Source organism: Centruroides sculpturatus, unplaced genomic scaffold (genome assembly GCF_000671375.1).
Source record: "Centruroides sculpturatus isolate CEXI.00-Female unplaced genomic scaffold, Cexi_2.0 scaffold433, whole genome shotgun sequence".
Lineage (NCBI taxonomy): Eukaryota > Metazoa > Arthropoda > Arachnida > Scorpiones > Buthidae > Centruroides > Centruroides sculpturatus.
The window spans coordinates 364264-378898 of record NW_019384677.1 but is presented as its reverse complement, the minus strand read 5'-3'; the positions used below and the strand labels follow the sequence as shown (position 1 = coordinate 378898).

Here is a 14635-nt window from a genome sequence, read left to right as displayed (position 1 = left end):
CAGAGCCTCAGAGATGGGACAAACGAAATCGTTATATCACCGGTTTAACATCGAAATCCGTGAGTAATATAAAATCGGAGAGCGGAATAAAAATATCAAATATTTTAATGGATTTTTTAAACTCCTGTCAACTATACAGAACTATCGTAAAAACATACCAGTAAATTCTTATCGGTTGGGTTAAGTTATAAATCTACTCGTTATTCACGTAATCGACCAAATATCTAGCGGGCGGGCGGCTAACAGTCCAGAACCGGTCCCGGATAGAATTGGAAGCGTTATATGTATAGCATCGACCCAAGGTCGTAGGCTTCCACCGGCTAAACCGGTGAGGTTGGTGCTCTGTAAAGCGCGTGCGCGAATCTGGCTTTTTGGATGCTGACAATACAGAGATTCCACTCCGCCACTAATATTCGAATAGCAATAGCAAGCTTATCTTTTTTTTTTTTTCACGTGAAGTATAGAAATTTGTAATAAGATACATAATGCGATTATAATAAAATATTGTGCGATTATTTTCGTATAATTAAAATTAATATGTATTTATTTTTTATAAAATACAAGAGAAGCGGCGCTTCCTCTGCTTCTAATGACGGCACGCCACTGACATTTTCCAGTACCAAATGGGCTATTTTTATAATACTTTGCCAATTGTAGTTATATTTTTTATAAATTTTTGAAATGAGGATGTCTCTCACAGCAATGCATGTTTATATTGGGCTTTTTTGCAAAGTCCTGCTTATTGTACAGTACATTTATGTACTGCAGTGCAGTGCCAAATGATTCTTCAAGCTATGTTTTGAGTTACTTTAAATTAAATCAGGATCCACACTCACTGTATTTATGAGAAACATTTCATTTGTAGGTTGAAGTTTCTGCAGCCAACCATTTCTTGTTATATTATCCGTAGAATCTCTATTATATATATAAATTAAATAATAAATGGTATTTTCTTTAAGAAATATAATAGAAAAGAATATGTAAAAACAAAATTTAATGCCAGAATACTATTTTTATATTATATAAAGATAGGTAAATAGATAAATAGGTGAAATCAATTGATAGATAATGGCTATGCTAATCCTCTTAAACAAGGCAATTTTAAAGAAAAAATAAAATATATAAGAATATATTACTGTTTATTTTCTGAAACTATCCTTTAGGAAAAGGATATTCCAATTCCTATGTTGAGTTTTTAAATTATAAGTTTAATTAAATCATTTAAAATAAAAATTCAAAAACGTTAAATATGATATTATTTTGGTTAATTTATTTATAAATTATATTATTTTGTAATTATACTGTATTTTTAAAATTTATTTCATAGAAATATAGTAAAAGGTTATGTAACCGTCCATTAATTACTTAAACCAGTGTTTCCAAACCTTTTTTTGTGCTATGTCTCACCTAAGCCTTTCTAAAATTCTTATGCCCCCCTAACACACTATACAGCGGCTATACAGTTAACTTAAACTTTGGACAAGTCCATTTATGAATTGCTCCCCTGCGGGGCGTGAGCCCCATGTTGGGAAACACTGACTTAAACCATTTTCTCTTACATAAAGGGTGGTCCAAAAGTCAAGTAACCTTTTATTGAAGCAATTTGTCAATTTTTAATTTTTACAATGATAACTGACTTTTAGAACATCCTGTATACGAAATATAAATGCTTTAAAGATTTTCTGAGTATTAAATTAACAGAGAGTAGTTAACAGAGTATGGAGGAATTATTTGTTATTATTTATTTTTTATTAAATACTATTTTTATTAGAAAATTTGTAGAAAGTTATATATTGAATATAAAAGATACCATCTTAAACATTTTTTATAAATTTTATTAGTAAAATCTACCATATAGTTGGCTTTAAAATGGTTAACTGAGTTTTTGACCACTATGTATAATTTGCAAGTTCTTTGTTTATTAATAGATTAACTATTCAGCAGTGTCGTGAATGATTTATAAAGTTAAATTAATTTTTTCTTAAGGTATTTTAAGATGCAGAAAAAAATGTTTATTGCAGTTTAGATAATTCAAGAAGCCGAATTATTTTCTAAATTTTCAATATTATCAAAGAAATCTAGTGCATATTGATTGTCAAATAATTATTTTTATATGAATATGAAAAGTTCTTCCATATTATCAGTTAACTAATTGTTGGGTTACTCAATATTATTTTTTGATTATTTTAAATTTATTATATTACAGTGTACAAAATGGAATTGTCAGGCATTGTAACCCCGGCAAGAAAGCCTAGAAATATCATCTTGGCATTGGTCAATGTCAGACCAAATAGCCTGGATTCTAAATTTGCAACTCTAAATTAAATAAATACAGTAGTATATTTTATGTTTAAAAATATCAATATATCTCAATATATCTCCTGATATTAATTCAAAAATTGTAGATAATTAAAACAACATAAAATATTTCATAAACATTTTCATATAATTAAAATTTTCAATCAATATTATGTATTTAATTTACCATTGAACATTACTGAACAGTAAGAAGTTAATTATAATTAATCCTAAACTGATGCAACAAAATGTTGAAGAGGAAGAAGATGATGATGTTTAATTAATCATTAATATAAACCAATAACCAAATATTATACAACCAAATTAAACCAAATAAATCTTTAATNGTCAATAACCGAGTCTATAATTTATAAATGAAATTAATAAATTTAGTTTAATTAACTTAAAATTACAAATTACTGGAATTGGTAACAAACAACAGGAAGACACGGGAGATTATATACACCTGCAATTTTGAAATTGCAAGTGTATTCAGTCTCCGGTTTGCTTGTCTGTCCTTTGTTAACCTCGAAAACGGAGGTAGATAGATGAAAATCGTTTACAGCGTCAGTCTGTGGTTCTTTAAACCTACACTTTTCTGTGGGAAAGTATTATGAGCATTTTTATTTGTAGTCTATCCTGGAAATGTTCGGGTCCATTCGTTATAACGCGGCAATTTCATTGTATGCTTGTCCAATCCATAATGAATATGAAATAAAGTCTGTTTACTGACCACAAAAGAAGAAATGAGGTAAATCGAAGTCATTCAGTAAGGAAACAATATGCAGTCATCTACCTAACTCTGTTTCGGAAAAAATTTTACTCACGACTTCCGGATGGACGTAATATTAATTCAAATTGTTTTTCAGGTTAAGACAAAGAGTTCATGTATAGTTAATAGGGTAGCTTTCTTAGGGTCTGAAGCCCTAAAAAAATTGATTTTCTTGTCTCGTGATTAATGAAGTACATACCGCCTGACGATTGTAAATGTTTAGGTATGCAATTTGAAAATTGCAGCCCAATAGAATTTAAGTAAACTCACCTTGTCGAAGAAGGTTTCTTATAAAAATCCATGTTAAATCAAAAATTGTCAAAGTTTGCACTCCCTTAACTTCATTTTCTTTGTTCATTATTCCATACATAATTATCAAAGTTACAGGAAACATTGTTAAGAAGCAGAGCCAAACCTGTAACATATACAAATGAACTTTCTTTTTATGTAAGCTTTAATTATGATTTCCTTAAAAATAAATAATTAATTCAACAAGACTATTAATATACGAAATGTATCATTTGCATTTAGTTACACGAAAATTTATTTTGTATTAAGTATAAATTGTTTTTGAGATTTTATCTGATATCAGAAGGATTAGAAGTTACTTTCGAGTAGAAAGTAATTAATTAGAATAAAAGTATTTTTTCGTACAATCCGCAAAATCTATGTAAAGAAAGCGAAAGTTGGGCATTTGATTTGTTTTTGAAAGACCTTTTGTAAGTTGTATGCAGTGGTACAATAGAAAGATACCAGTTATGTTGACGAAATACTAATTTCAGTGGTTTTCTCCATTCGGCCTTTGATGAGCGGCAACGTGTTTAGATTCTTATACTTCAAATACTTCACAATATTTCTGGGGTAATATAAAATATAATAAAATTATTAATAAAATTGTACTAATTACAAATGATTTGAACATACCTACTGAAATGACTTCCTGTTAATTTAGAAAAGGTCTGGTGAATAAATTAAAGAAATCAAAAATACTATTTGTTTGAGAATTTTTGAGGTCTAGTAATTTAATAGGGAAGTGTAAAAATATCATGTTGCGAATAACTTTCTTGTTTATTACTGTCAAAAATATGATTTATGATTGTACAGAAGAGTTATCATGTGAAAATTATAATTTACTTGTGAACCCAATACCAAAAATTCTTTATCTGTGGGCTAAATTTGAATCAATTGTGCTTAATGTGCTATAAAAGGATACAAAAGGGTGATTCAATCTTCTGTGATAAAGGATAATTGTGTGTTTATTTTTTGTTATTATTCTTGACGTAACTTTATGAATGTTTGAAGTGCATTAAAAACGTATTTAACTTAATCATGATTGTGATTAAACCAATTATAATATCACAATTATTATATTTGTTACATCATAAGTTCAAACTTATCAGTCATCTTACATACAAGTCCAGAAGCCAGGTCTTGCTTCTAAACTTGCTTATTATGTTGTTTATTACATAAATTACAAAAAATGTATATTACATTATGAATAAAAAATATATAAAAATATCTGATTATATTAATTCAAAAAATGTAGTTAGTTAAATATAATTGAAAGTACATAAAACATTATTTTAAAATATTTATGCTTTATTTATGATAATGAAAATTGAATCTAGAACTTAAAAACTTAATTCATAATTAGAATTAAAATTTTCTGATAAGACATTATCAATATCAGTAATATTGGCAATATTTTCTATCTTTAATAATGTATACTATATATTTTCAGTATTATTGCTATATATAAATGATACAAATACTCTAAAATAATATAATATAATATTATATGATTTATTTGTTTATATTAGATTATATTTAATTTTACCTTAAAGGAAGATTTTATAAGAATAAATAAAGATTTTTATCTTAAAAAATAAAACTAAATTTTAGTTTATTTTTGAAAATTTCCTTTTAAAAACGGCTTAACTTATAATTACATAGGCTATAAAGTTTATCAATTAATTTTTTATTTAATTTCAGCATGAATAAACTTTCCTTGCTTAACATGTTTTGTTTTTTGCATATTTATACTAAAATTCAACTAAATTAAGCATTAAATAATTAATTTTTATGTATTTTTATTAAAATTTTCTTTAAACAATTTTTAATATAAATTATTTAGAGGAAATTTTAATTAAGAATACATGAAAAACTCTAAGTAAAAATTTATAAATTGTTAAAACATAAATGTAAACAATAACAATTTATGTTTTAATCAAAATTAAGAATTTTGATTATGATTAAAATTATTCAAAAGAGATAATAATGTAGAATTTGTACATTTTATTGATAGAATTTGTAATTAAAAATTAAATTAAAATCTTATTAATTTTTCAAAAAAGTTGTAAAATCAGAATAATTTATTCTTAAATTTAATAGAAATAAATCATTACTAAAAATAGTTTAGAAACTATAAAAACGTTGACAATGGAACAATATTTTTCAGTATATGTTAAAATATAAACTAAATATCTATAAATAAACTGCACTAGTTATTTATTGGTTTCACATTATAAATCTTTCAATAGTTTATAAAATGTAAAATTTTATCCAGATTATTGTTCTATATAACCTAAATATTCATTCTATATTTATAAACTATAAAAAAAATTATCCTTGATAGTATTTTCTAAAATTAGAATAGGTGCTATCATTTGTTAATTTTTAGTTCAATATGTTGTTTTATAGGAAAAATATTATCTATTAAATGATTTTTGCATAGATTAAGAAAGTAGATTAAAGGGAGATTAGTATTTTTATCATTTACCAAAGAATTTAGAAGTAAAGAGTACTGTATATCCAAGGACCCTCAAAAGTCTACAGAGATTTGGCCTCTCTCTGTAGATCTTATCATTTTGAGGCCTTAAGAATATTATAAAAACATTAAATATTGCATTATATGTTTTAAATAATAAAATTGGACAAAAATTTCTATCTTAATACACAAGAAATGCAATGGAATGAATAGTTTATAAATATTTTGAGGTCCCCATTAATGGGAGACTTCAGCAAAATGGTTGTGCTGGCCTCCCAATACAGAATTAAATTTATAAACTGAATTTTTATAAATAAAGTGAAAATTATTTAATTTCGTCTTATATNCTAAAAATATATATATTTTTTAAATATTTATTTCAACAAATTTTAGACCTTTCATCAGTATTTTCTAATAATTTTAAATTTTAAATCATTTCTGATAATTTCATTTACTGAAATTCTTCATTAATTAAAAATTAACACACTTCAATTCAGCAAATATATTAATTGTTAATTAATATTTTTATTGAAAATAAACTCTTGAATGATGGTATTGACAATTCTTAATTAGGCCTATATTAATTCTAAGATGGTGGTTACTTATGGGGTCATTTATTAATTATGTGTACAGTTTAAGGGGGATTTAAGGAGTACATTATTATGCACGATTGGAAGGAGGGATTGTCTACATGAACTTTTTTCAGTGGTATTAGAGCCATAAGAATTTGCTCTTATACATCTACCAGTGCTGCGCAATCTTTTGTTAGTCAACACATACTATTCAAAATGGCGGCACATGAAGGCGAATGGGTTGTTGCCATGCAATATCACAAGCAGAAAATGAAATTTTCAATCAGACGTCTGGGAATATTTTAACATTAGATGAAAAGGGTGGAAAGGAGTAGTGTATTAGTTGTTCAAAATGGTTATAGTCAGGGCCATCTTAACAGCATTACGGACCCCGGGCAAAGCAGTGTATCGGGGCACCTATGACAACTACTCACAGGAATAAAAATGTAAATGGTCGATAAACGGAACGATACAAAAGCAGAAAATAACTTAATTTAGCAATTAGTGAAGTAACTATACGCCTTTGATCGATACATGTCATATATGACACATACCGATAACATACACAGATTAGTAGGGGATCCCTAGGCTCGTAGGGCCCACGGGCAAGTACCCATCAGGCCCATGCATCAAGACGGCCTTAGCTGTAGTACAGCAAAAACATAACCAACTACAAACACTATTTAAGATACAAGATGTACTGTACCTACATGGACGACTTGTAAAAGCATCACGTGTTTCACAATTCCACTACACTTGCAGTGTGAACGTTTCAGTAATAGTTACAACGACCGTAACAATGATATACAAATGAATGGTAACTGAAAAGATCAACTAAGCGAGAACAGGACTTGCGGCCCACCAGTGGCCAAGCGGTCTTCGTACCCTAAACACTGGGAGTTCGGTCGTGAGTTTGCGACTCGCTCGGACGAGTTGGCCACATGGAGTTTTCCGGGTTTTCTCCACGTCTGTAACGCCTAAATAGGGGCCAGTTTCCCTTAAAAAGACCTCTCGGAAGGCATCCCCCTAGGCAGATCGCCCAAGTGTTGCGTTGCCGTAACTAAACAAACAAACAAACAAACAGGATTTATAATTATCAAAAAGAGATGTTCCTTAGCCCCAAATACTTAGAGAAATGTTGCCTGGGTTCATAAACAACGGTACACGTAATTAAAGGGGAGACTGTATACCAAAAGTATATCATTGTACACAATAGAAAGAGAGGTCAAAGTAGCTCAACAAACGTACACGTAATTAAGGGACTGTCCATAAATGACGTCCACATGGGAGAGAGGGGATTATATAATGTCGGACAAGAAGGAGAGGAGGAATTGAACTTAAATGGACATCTGTTTTATTTCATTAAATTTTATGGTTTATGCATTTTATTATTCATAAAGTGATAAAGGCTTTGAGGGGGATTTGAGGGGGAGTTTTGTTTGACATCCGAAGAGGGGAGTTACGGAAACTTGGACAATGGGTACAGGGGGAGTAAACATTTGAAGAAAAATGCGAACATAATTTATGGACAGTCCCTATTAACAGTATTAAAAATTTGAAATATTTGCCTTTTACATCTGATATAGGCAGCTATTATATTTTACGAATTATAGCACTGTATAAGGAAAGTACTGTACAGTAATGCCGGGTTCACCTCGGTTAATCGGGGCTGGATAATCGGAGTTCTGTTGTATTTTAAGGGCAGTTAAGTTGATTTAACCATTCTTAAATTCCATTAGAGCCTGCCAAATGTTTTTCTTGCATATTATCATACGCAGTTATAGAAAATTATAATTTTGTACACGATTGCATGAAATGATTGTGATGAGTAAATAAAGATGTGTAATTTATGTTAATGATAAATATATTGTTTGATATCAGATTGGATCATTATATATCATAGACAATAAAGGTAATTTAGAAAATTATGTAAATATACAGTACATATATTTCCTATGTTAAAGCAAAAAATTGTATTTTATGTAGGTTAATATGTATAGAGGCCAATAGCCCAATAACTATTTATTAAAGGACAATTTATTAATTTAGGACTATTTCGTTACAAAATAAATTAAATAATGATAAATTTTATCATTTTTTAGTTTTTAAGTTAAAACAAACTTTCTTATACAAATGGCTATATGATGTAAGATGGATATGAGTTAGTTTCTGTATACTTCCCCTAATCATGGTCAAATTGTTATAATGGCAATGAATAATAAATAAAGAGTTTTTCTTCTATATTTTAGCATATTTTTATTATATCTTTGTCATTTTCTAAAATATAACAATAAAAATCAAAAGTAAAGCATAAAGGAATCGATTTTAACAAAGAGCGCACTGTGACATTAATGGATAAAACCACTAAATATCATCGTGGGTTCGCACCTCATCAACGGGCTAGCCGGCCACGTCAATTTTCCGGGTATTCTTCACGTTTGTAACATCTAAATACGGGTCAGTTTCCCATAAAAAGCCCTCCCCTATACAAACAAAGAAACCATTTTTTTAAGGACTTTCAATTATGTTTGAGAGGAACCATTGTAAAATATGCATTATATTATAATTTGTTCATTTCTGAACTATAATTTAATTATTTAAAAAATTTATTTATTATATATTTACATAAATTTACATGATAGACCTATATATGTAAGAGGAACAAATTAAAATTTGTTATAAGCCTACACCCTACTACCGCCATAATTCACCTTGAAGTTTTATTTTTCAAATTTCTACTTCCCTCAAGAGAAGAAAACACGAGTTTGACATTGATAATAATAAACATATATTTTTTTAATACAGGAAAAAATCAATTATTATCAGAATTACTGACATATTTACTTCTTTTAATAGTTAAAATTCAATAAAAATTTTAAACTATGAATATTAATGTATAAATGTAGCAAACCTTATACCTAGTTTAAATGTTAATGATACAATAATGCTTGAAAAAATATATAAAGGATCCTTTAATATTAAATTTGACCTCAAAATAGTGATCATTATAAGTTAAATATTTGATTAAGTCGATTGAATTATAGTATAACTCTACTATAATTAAAATTAGGACACATTTAAAATAATTGGGCCAACAAAAAAGTAAAAATAGCATCATGCCATTGAATAAGAGAGCCATTTGTATGCAAGTTATTTTTTTATTTTTATTTTTTAAAAATTACTTTCGTTGTCTGTCGAAAATTATATAATATTAAACTCATCGCATGCATTCATATTCCGTGACAATATACAATAAGGAATGTGCCCAGCATTAAAAGTGGTATTATAAAACTTTTAAATATAATTTCTATATGAAAATCATACTTTATAAATATAAAAATTCTATTTGTATAACCTCTTTTGATACTACTAGCTATTAACACAGAACTGTGTATTGTGAAGATTCTTCGATATGAGGAAAATACAATTAAAAAAAAATGATTTTTTCCACTTATTGATGTTAAGAAATAGTACCATTGATAATGATCACTAAAAGAATACTCCAGTTTACTTCTCAAATAACCTAGATAGAAGATAAGAGTGTGTCACAATGGTCCAATGAAGGTGCATTCACAGAAGGTAAACTATGTAATTGCATTTTTGTGGAAAAAAAAAATGGGACAGGTGTCCTTGAAAAAGGAAAATAAATTTAAATTCGGTTCAAAATCCCACAAACTAAAGAGTATTTAAGGCAGAACTGGGCTCACTTCATCAGTACAAAAGCGAACAGTCTCGAAAGAGTAGTCTCCTCTTAGGTAAGAAAGCATTTAACTATTTCCATATAATAATTTAGTGTTAAAAATTATACTTAACTTTGTTTTCTCTTAACAGATTTATCAATATGAACAGTACAAAATTCTCAGCTCTTGCCATTGTTGTCTTGCTGGCGTCATCATTCACGTTAACATTAGCAGGCATGGGAGATAAAGGAATGAAGGGAGGAGGACTGGCTTTAGCAGCCTTAATGATGGCCATGCAGAATCAACATCATCATAAACATATCTTGCCTATCCCCATTCCAATTCCAATTATGAGTCATCATGGTGGTGATGATCATATGCACTTCGGATTCCATGGGTAGGCAAGTTTCATTTTATACCCTTGTTTTACTAAATTTATTTATATGTATATTTATTTCACTGTAATAAATTATGCATACTTAAAATTTTTCAGGCATGGATGGTGAGAGAAGTGTTCAAAACCGACAAATTATTTCTTGTGTTTCAGTTTTGTATTGTTTGTATGTTATTTTTTTTTTTATCGTTGATAACAGCTGTAAATACGCAATTGCTTTTTGTGGATGAAATAAATAAAAATAACTTTAAAATAACTGAAAAGTGTTAATTTTTTCTTTTATTATTTAATATTAAATATGTTTCTTTAATATTTAAAAACTACAAAACAAAAAAAAATTACAATTTATTTTCGACTGATTTATTGAGATGAAAAGGTCAGCAGGATCATTCCTCCACGTGTTAGACTCATAAAAAACTCTCAGAATTTAATATTTTATGTAAAAATTTGATGATAAACTAATATAAAATAATAAAATAAATCTTGATTTCATTAATTTCATTGATTTTATTCGTGTTTTAATGACTGTAAGAGAACGCTGAAGACTCACATTTATAATTGATTCGCGATAATCTGGACTGATTTAGACTCGGGATATACAATTATTTTTTAAAATTAATAACTAATTAATATTACTTTTTGTTAAAATTAAAAGAAAATTAGGCTATTTTTAAAAATAGGCTTTAATTTAAAGTGTAATTATCACTGCTTCATTAGCAAAAATAATTTTATTCGTAGGACAATAGTAACATAAGAATCACGAATATTTTAAATAATTTTAAAATACTTTAAGAAATTAAAGTTAATTTAAAATCCTAATATTAATTTATTTTTAAAAATTATTTTATATTTTTAAATAACAATTTTAGCTCGATTAGCCAATAAAGTGTAATAATCATTAATAAAATATAATTTCAAGAACTTTAAACAATTTTATCGTTTATAACGCTAAATAAAATGTTTAAAAGTATATTTCTTAATTATTTTATGTAAACATTTTATTTTTAAGTTTATAAAAATGCAAGGAAATAAGTTTTTTGCAGTATTAATCAGTATATCAATGAACAAAAATAAGTTTAAAATATTTTTTATTTCAACTTTTAAATGAAATATTTTAATAAAAGTTTTAATTTTTAGCATTTATTTTTAAAATATAAATGTTTAAGATGTTTATATAAATATATAAACACAAATTTTCAGTGAAAATAAATCCAGATAATCAAAGGCTGCACGCAGGTATTCAAAATTCGAGTTTTTATGTAAAAAAATAATTTTAAAACAATGAAATTAAAGTTTATTTCTGTAAAAAGCCTGTATTTATTTATTTTATTAAAATATTTTTATATTCGAAAAGGCATGAGAAGCTACTTGGGGGTTTGAGGAGGTGTTTCGCCCTTGCAACGTCTGCAAACTCCACTGATTAGTAGAAACACGAAAGCATAAAGAAGAGGCATGGAGCCTCTTTATGCTTCTATATTTCTCGTAATTCTCTTAATGGGGAGATTGTGAAAAGAGCCAACTTCTTTTCCGTGAACTATCCATAATATCAGTCGATAAAATCTGCCTCCACGCCCGATACCTCAGATAAATACCTAATTACGACCCTGTGGGGAGTCTCCACGCTCCATTCATGGTTTATGAAAGGAGTGAGCCCACTCAAACTTCTTAGTTCTAATAACTAATACCTAATTAAAGATAATCAGATAACTGTAATGTAATCATATCTTAATAGAGAGGGCCCATAGAATTTGGTTCGTGCCTGGACACTTAGGGCTCCAAACTTTAGCATTTTATGCAAATACGTGATATAAATTGTGATAAGTTAGAAGAGTAAAGTTCTATATTCGTGTCCGTCTCGGACGCTATCAAATTCTCACTCACCCTGCATTATATAAAAATAAATAAATTTTATTATAAAAATTTAACTATTTATTTTTTAAATTACAATATTTTAATTTATCACAATTTTTAGAAGTTATATTTAAATTCTCAGTAAAAATTCTATAGTTATTAAAGAATTTTTACTACATCTCAAGTTATATTTAGAAACTTTTTCAAAACTTGCATTTCCGTCATTAAATACCATTAAAAATGTCATAAACATACAAAATAATGTTAAAACCCGTAAAAGATTTGCTTGAAAGCTTTTTATGTTCTGCTTTGTTACCTCAATTCAGAACGTATTGAAAATCTACTGTTTACGTTTAGCATATATTTGTATTCGAATATACGAAATTTTACAAATTTTACAGCCATTTTTTATAATATTCTGCAAGTTAAAGGCTGTATAAATGCGGAATTTTTTATGTGTAAATTATAGTAATTTTATAATTTTATTTATAAATTTTGCAGTGTGAAGTCTTGTTAATATATGAAATCCAGTGTTTTTCACCCTCGAATATCAAGAATTGTAATGAAAAAAATGCAAATTATTTAGTCGATTTCAGATTTTCTGGATTATACAGATTAAATTTTTCCCCGAAGAAAATCAATTAATTACGCACCGAAACAACAGAGAAACTGTAAAAAATGAACTTATAAAAGCTTAAAGATTTATTTTTCTTTTACTTCATACGTTTAATGATAATCAATTAAATCATTTACCTAAAAGAAACAGGACATTGTTAGTAAAATAAATAAAAAAATATATATGTAATCAGCCTACTTTTATTAAAACTTATTGGAATCGATGAAAAGTGATTCAACTCTTATCCTCATGAAAAAAATATAAAAATAAAATGAAATAAATCAGCTAAAACAATATTACCTTTATAAAAGCATAATGAATTTTTCCCTAAAGCCAACACACAACATCCCTATTAAAAATACATTTTATAATATTAAGGTCAAAAAAATATCTATAACAATTGTTAAGAATTCATTTAAGAAATATTGACCAAGAGTGTTTTGCCTTCTTAAAGAGTTAAAGTTTTTAGTCATGGAAGTGACCTTGAAAAGTATCAAAAGGAATACAGTACCCTTTCCAAAAAATATATAAAAAAATCCTTTGGGGAAATATAGACAGTTGAAAGATGGCATTAATGCATCAATGACTTCGTCCGTGAACTTGAAGAGTGATTTAACGTCATCTACTGAAAAATCAGGACAAAAGACATCGAAAAAGGAAGAAATTCGGAATTTACAAAAAGTTCAAAGAACTATTTTAAATTGTTATACTTCCCCGTGTAGGGTATTTAAAGGGATTCAAGGGGGATGTCGTGTAGACTTTCGAGCTGGATACACACTCTCGTCATTGTTGTAAGTCTGCTTACTAATCTTATGCATATACTGCACTTGTATTAAGTTTACTTATAGCTTGACAAATTGTTACAGACAAAATGAGAACAGAGTATCGATCTTTACTCCTGTGTGTTTTCTTAGCGTTACTTTTGACTGGTACAGATGCTGGTATGGGAGATAAGGGTAAAGGTATTGGTAGTTTAATAACAGGTTTAGCCTTAGGTATGATGAAACATCATGGTGGACACCACATTCTGCCCATACCTGTACCAATTCCAATTTCACACGGGGGAGGTGGAAAAAAGATTATACCATACCCGTAAGTATTGTTTTTTTTTTCTTTCTTATATCTTTAATTTTTTAAAAATGATCTTACTTTATCTTTTACTTTGTAGTGTTCCCCATCATACGCATTCTTTCCATCACTATACGTCTCACTCAGGTTATGGTGGACACGGGCATCACGGGGGTCACGGAGGTCACGGGGGTCACGGAGGACATTACTGGGGTTGAAATTCAACGAATATAAGTGTAAACCAAAGATATTTTTAAGCGTATAAGATGTCATTCATACCATCGTGGTTGTAAGAATTTGTTGTACATATTTAAATCATGTAACACTCATAAATGCTATCTATTTGTATTAACACTCGTTTTGTAATAAAAGTTGAATTATTTAAGGTTTGTAATAGTAGTAATTTTTTGTTGTAAATATATCTATAAATTTTCTCGATCGTTACATTAATAACAAATGCTATTTTTCGAGCTGTGTGTTAGCTTAAACAACTGCACTTATTCACCATGTTTTAGCAAATTAAAAAGTCTTCTCTGATATAAAAAAAGAATTAATACAATAAACTGCAATATATATATATATATACATTGCATTTATATATATATATTGAATATATA

The 14635-nt window shown here is 27.9% G+C and overlaps 1 protein-coding gene across 1 annotated transcript; it reads left to right on the top strand.

Moving 5' to 3' along the window:
• The first annotated feature begins 13821 nt into the window (after window positions 1-13821).
• On the top strand, window positions 13822-14236 carry LOC111626881 (transcription factor MafA-like). Its single transcript, XM_023370402.1, has 2 exons — window positions 13822-14042; window positions 14119-14236. Exons 1-2 carry the CDS (start codon window positions 13822-13824, stop codon window positions 14234-14236), a joined length of 339 nt encoding a protein of 112 aa, XP_023226170.1.
• Window positions 14237-14635: the final 399 nt, after the last annotated feature.

Excerpts from the sequence above, each read along its gene's own strand:
- LOC111626881 (XM_023370402.1), top strand. The coding sequence starts at position 13,822 with ATGAGAACAGAGTATCGATCTTTACTCCTGTGTGTTTTCTTAGCGTTA. Across the intron at positions 14,043-14,118 it reads AAAAAGATTATACCATACCC|TGTTCCCCATCATACGCATT; the intron begins GTAAGTATTGTT and ends TTTACTTTGTAG.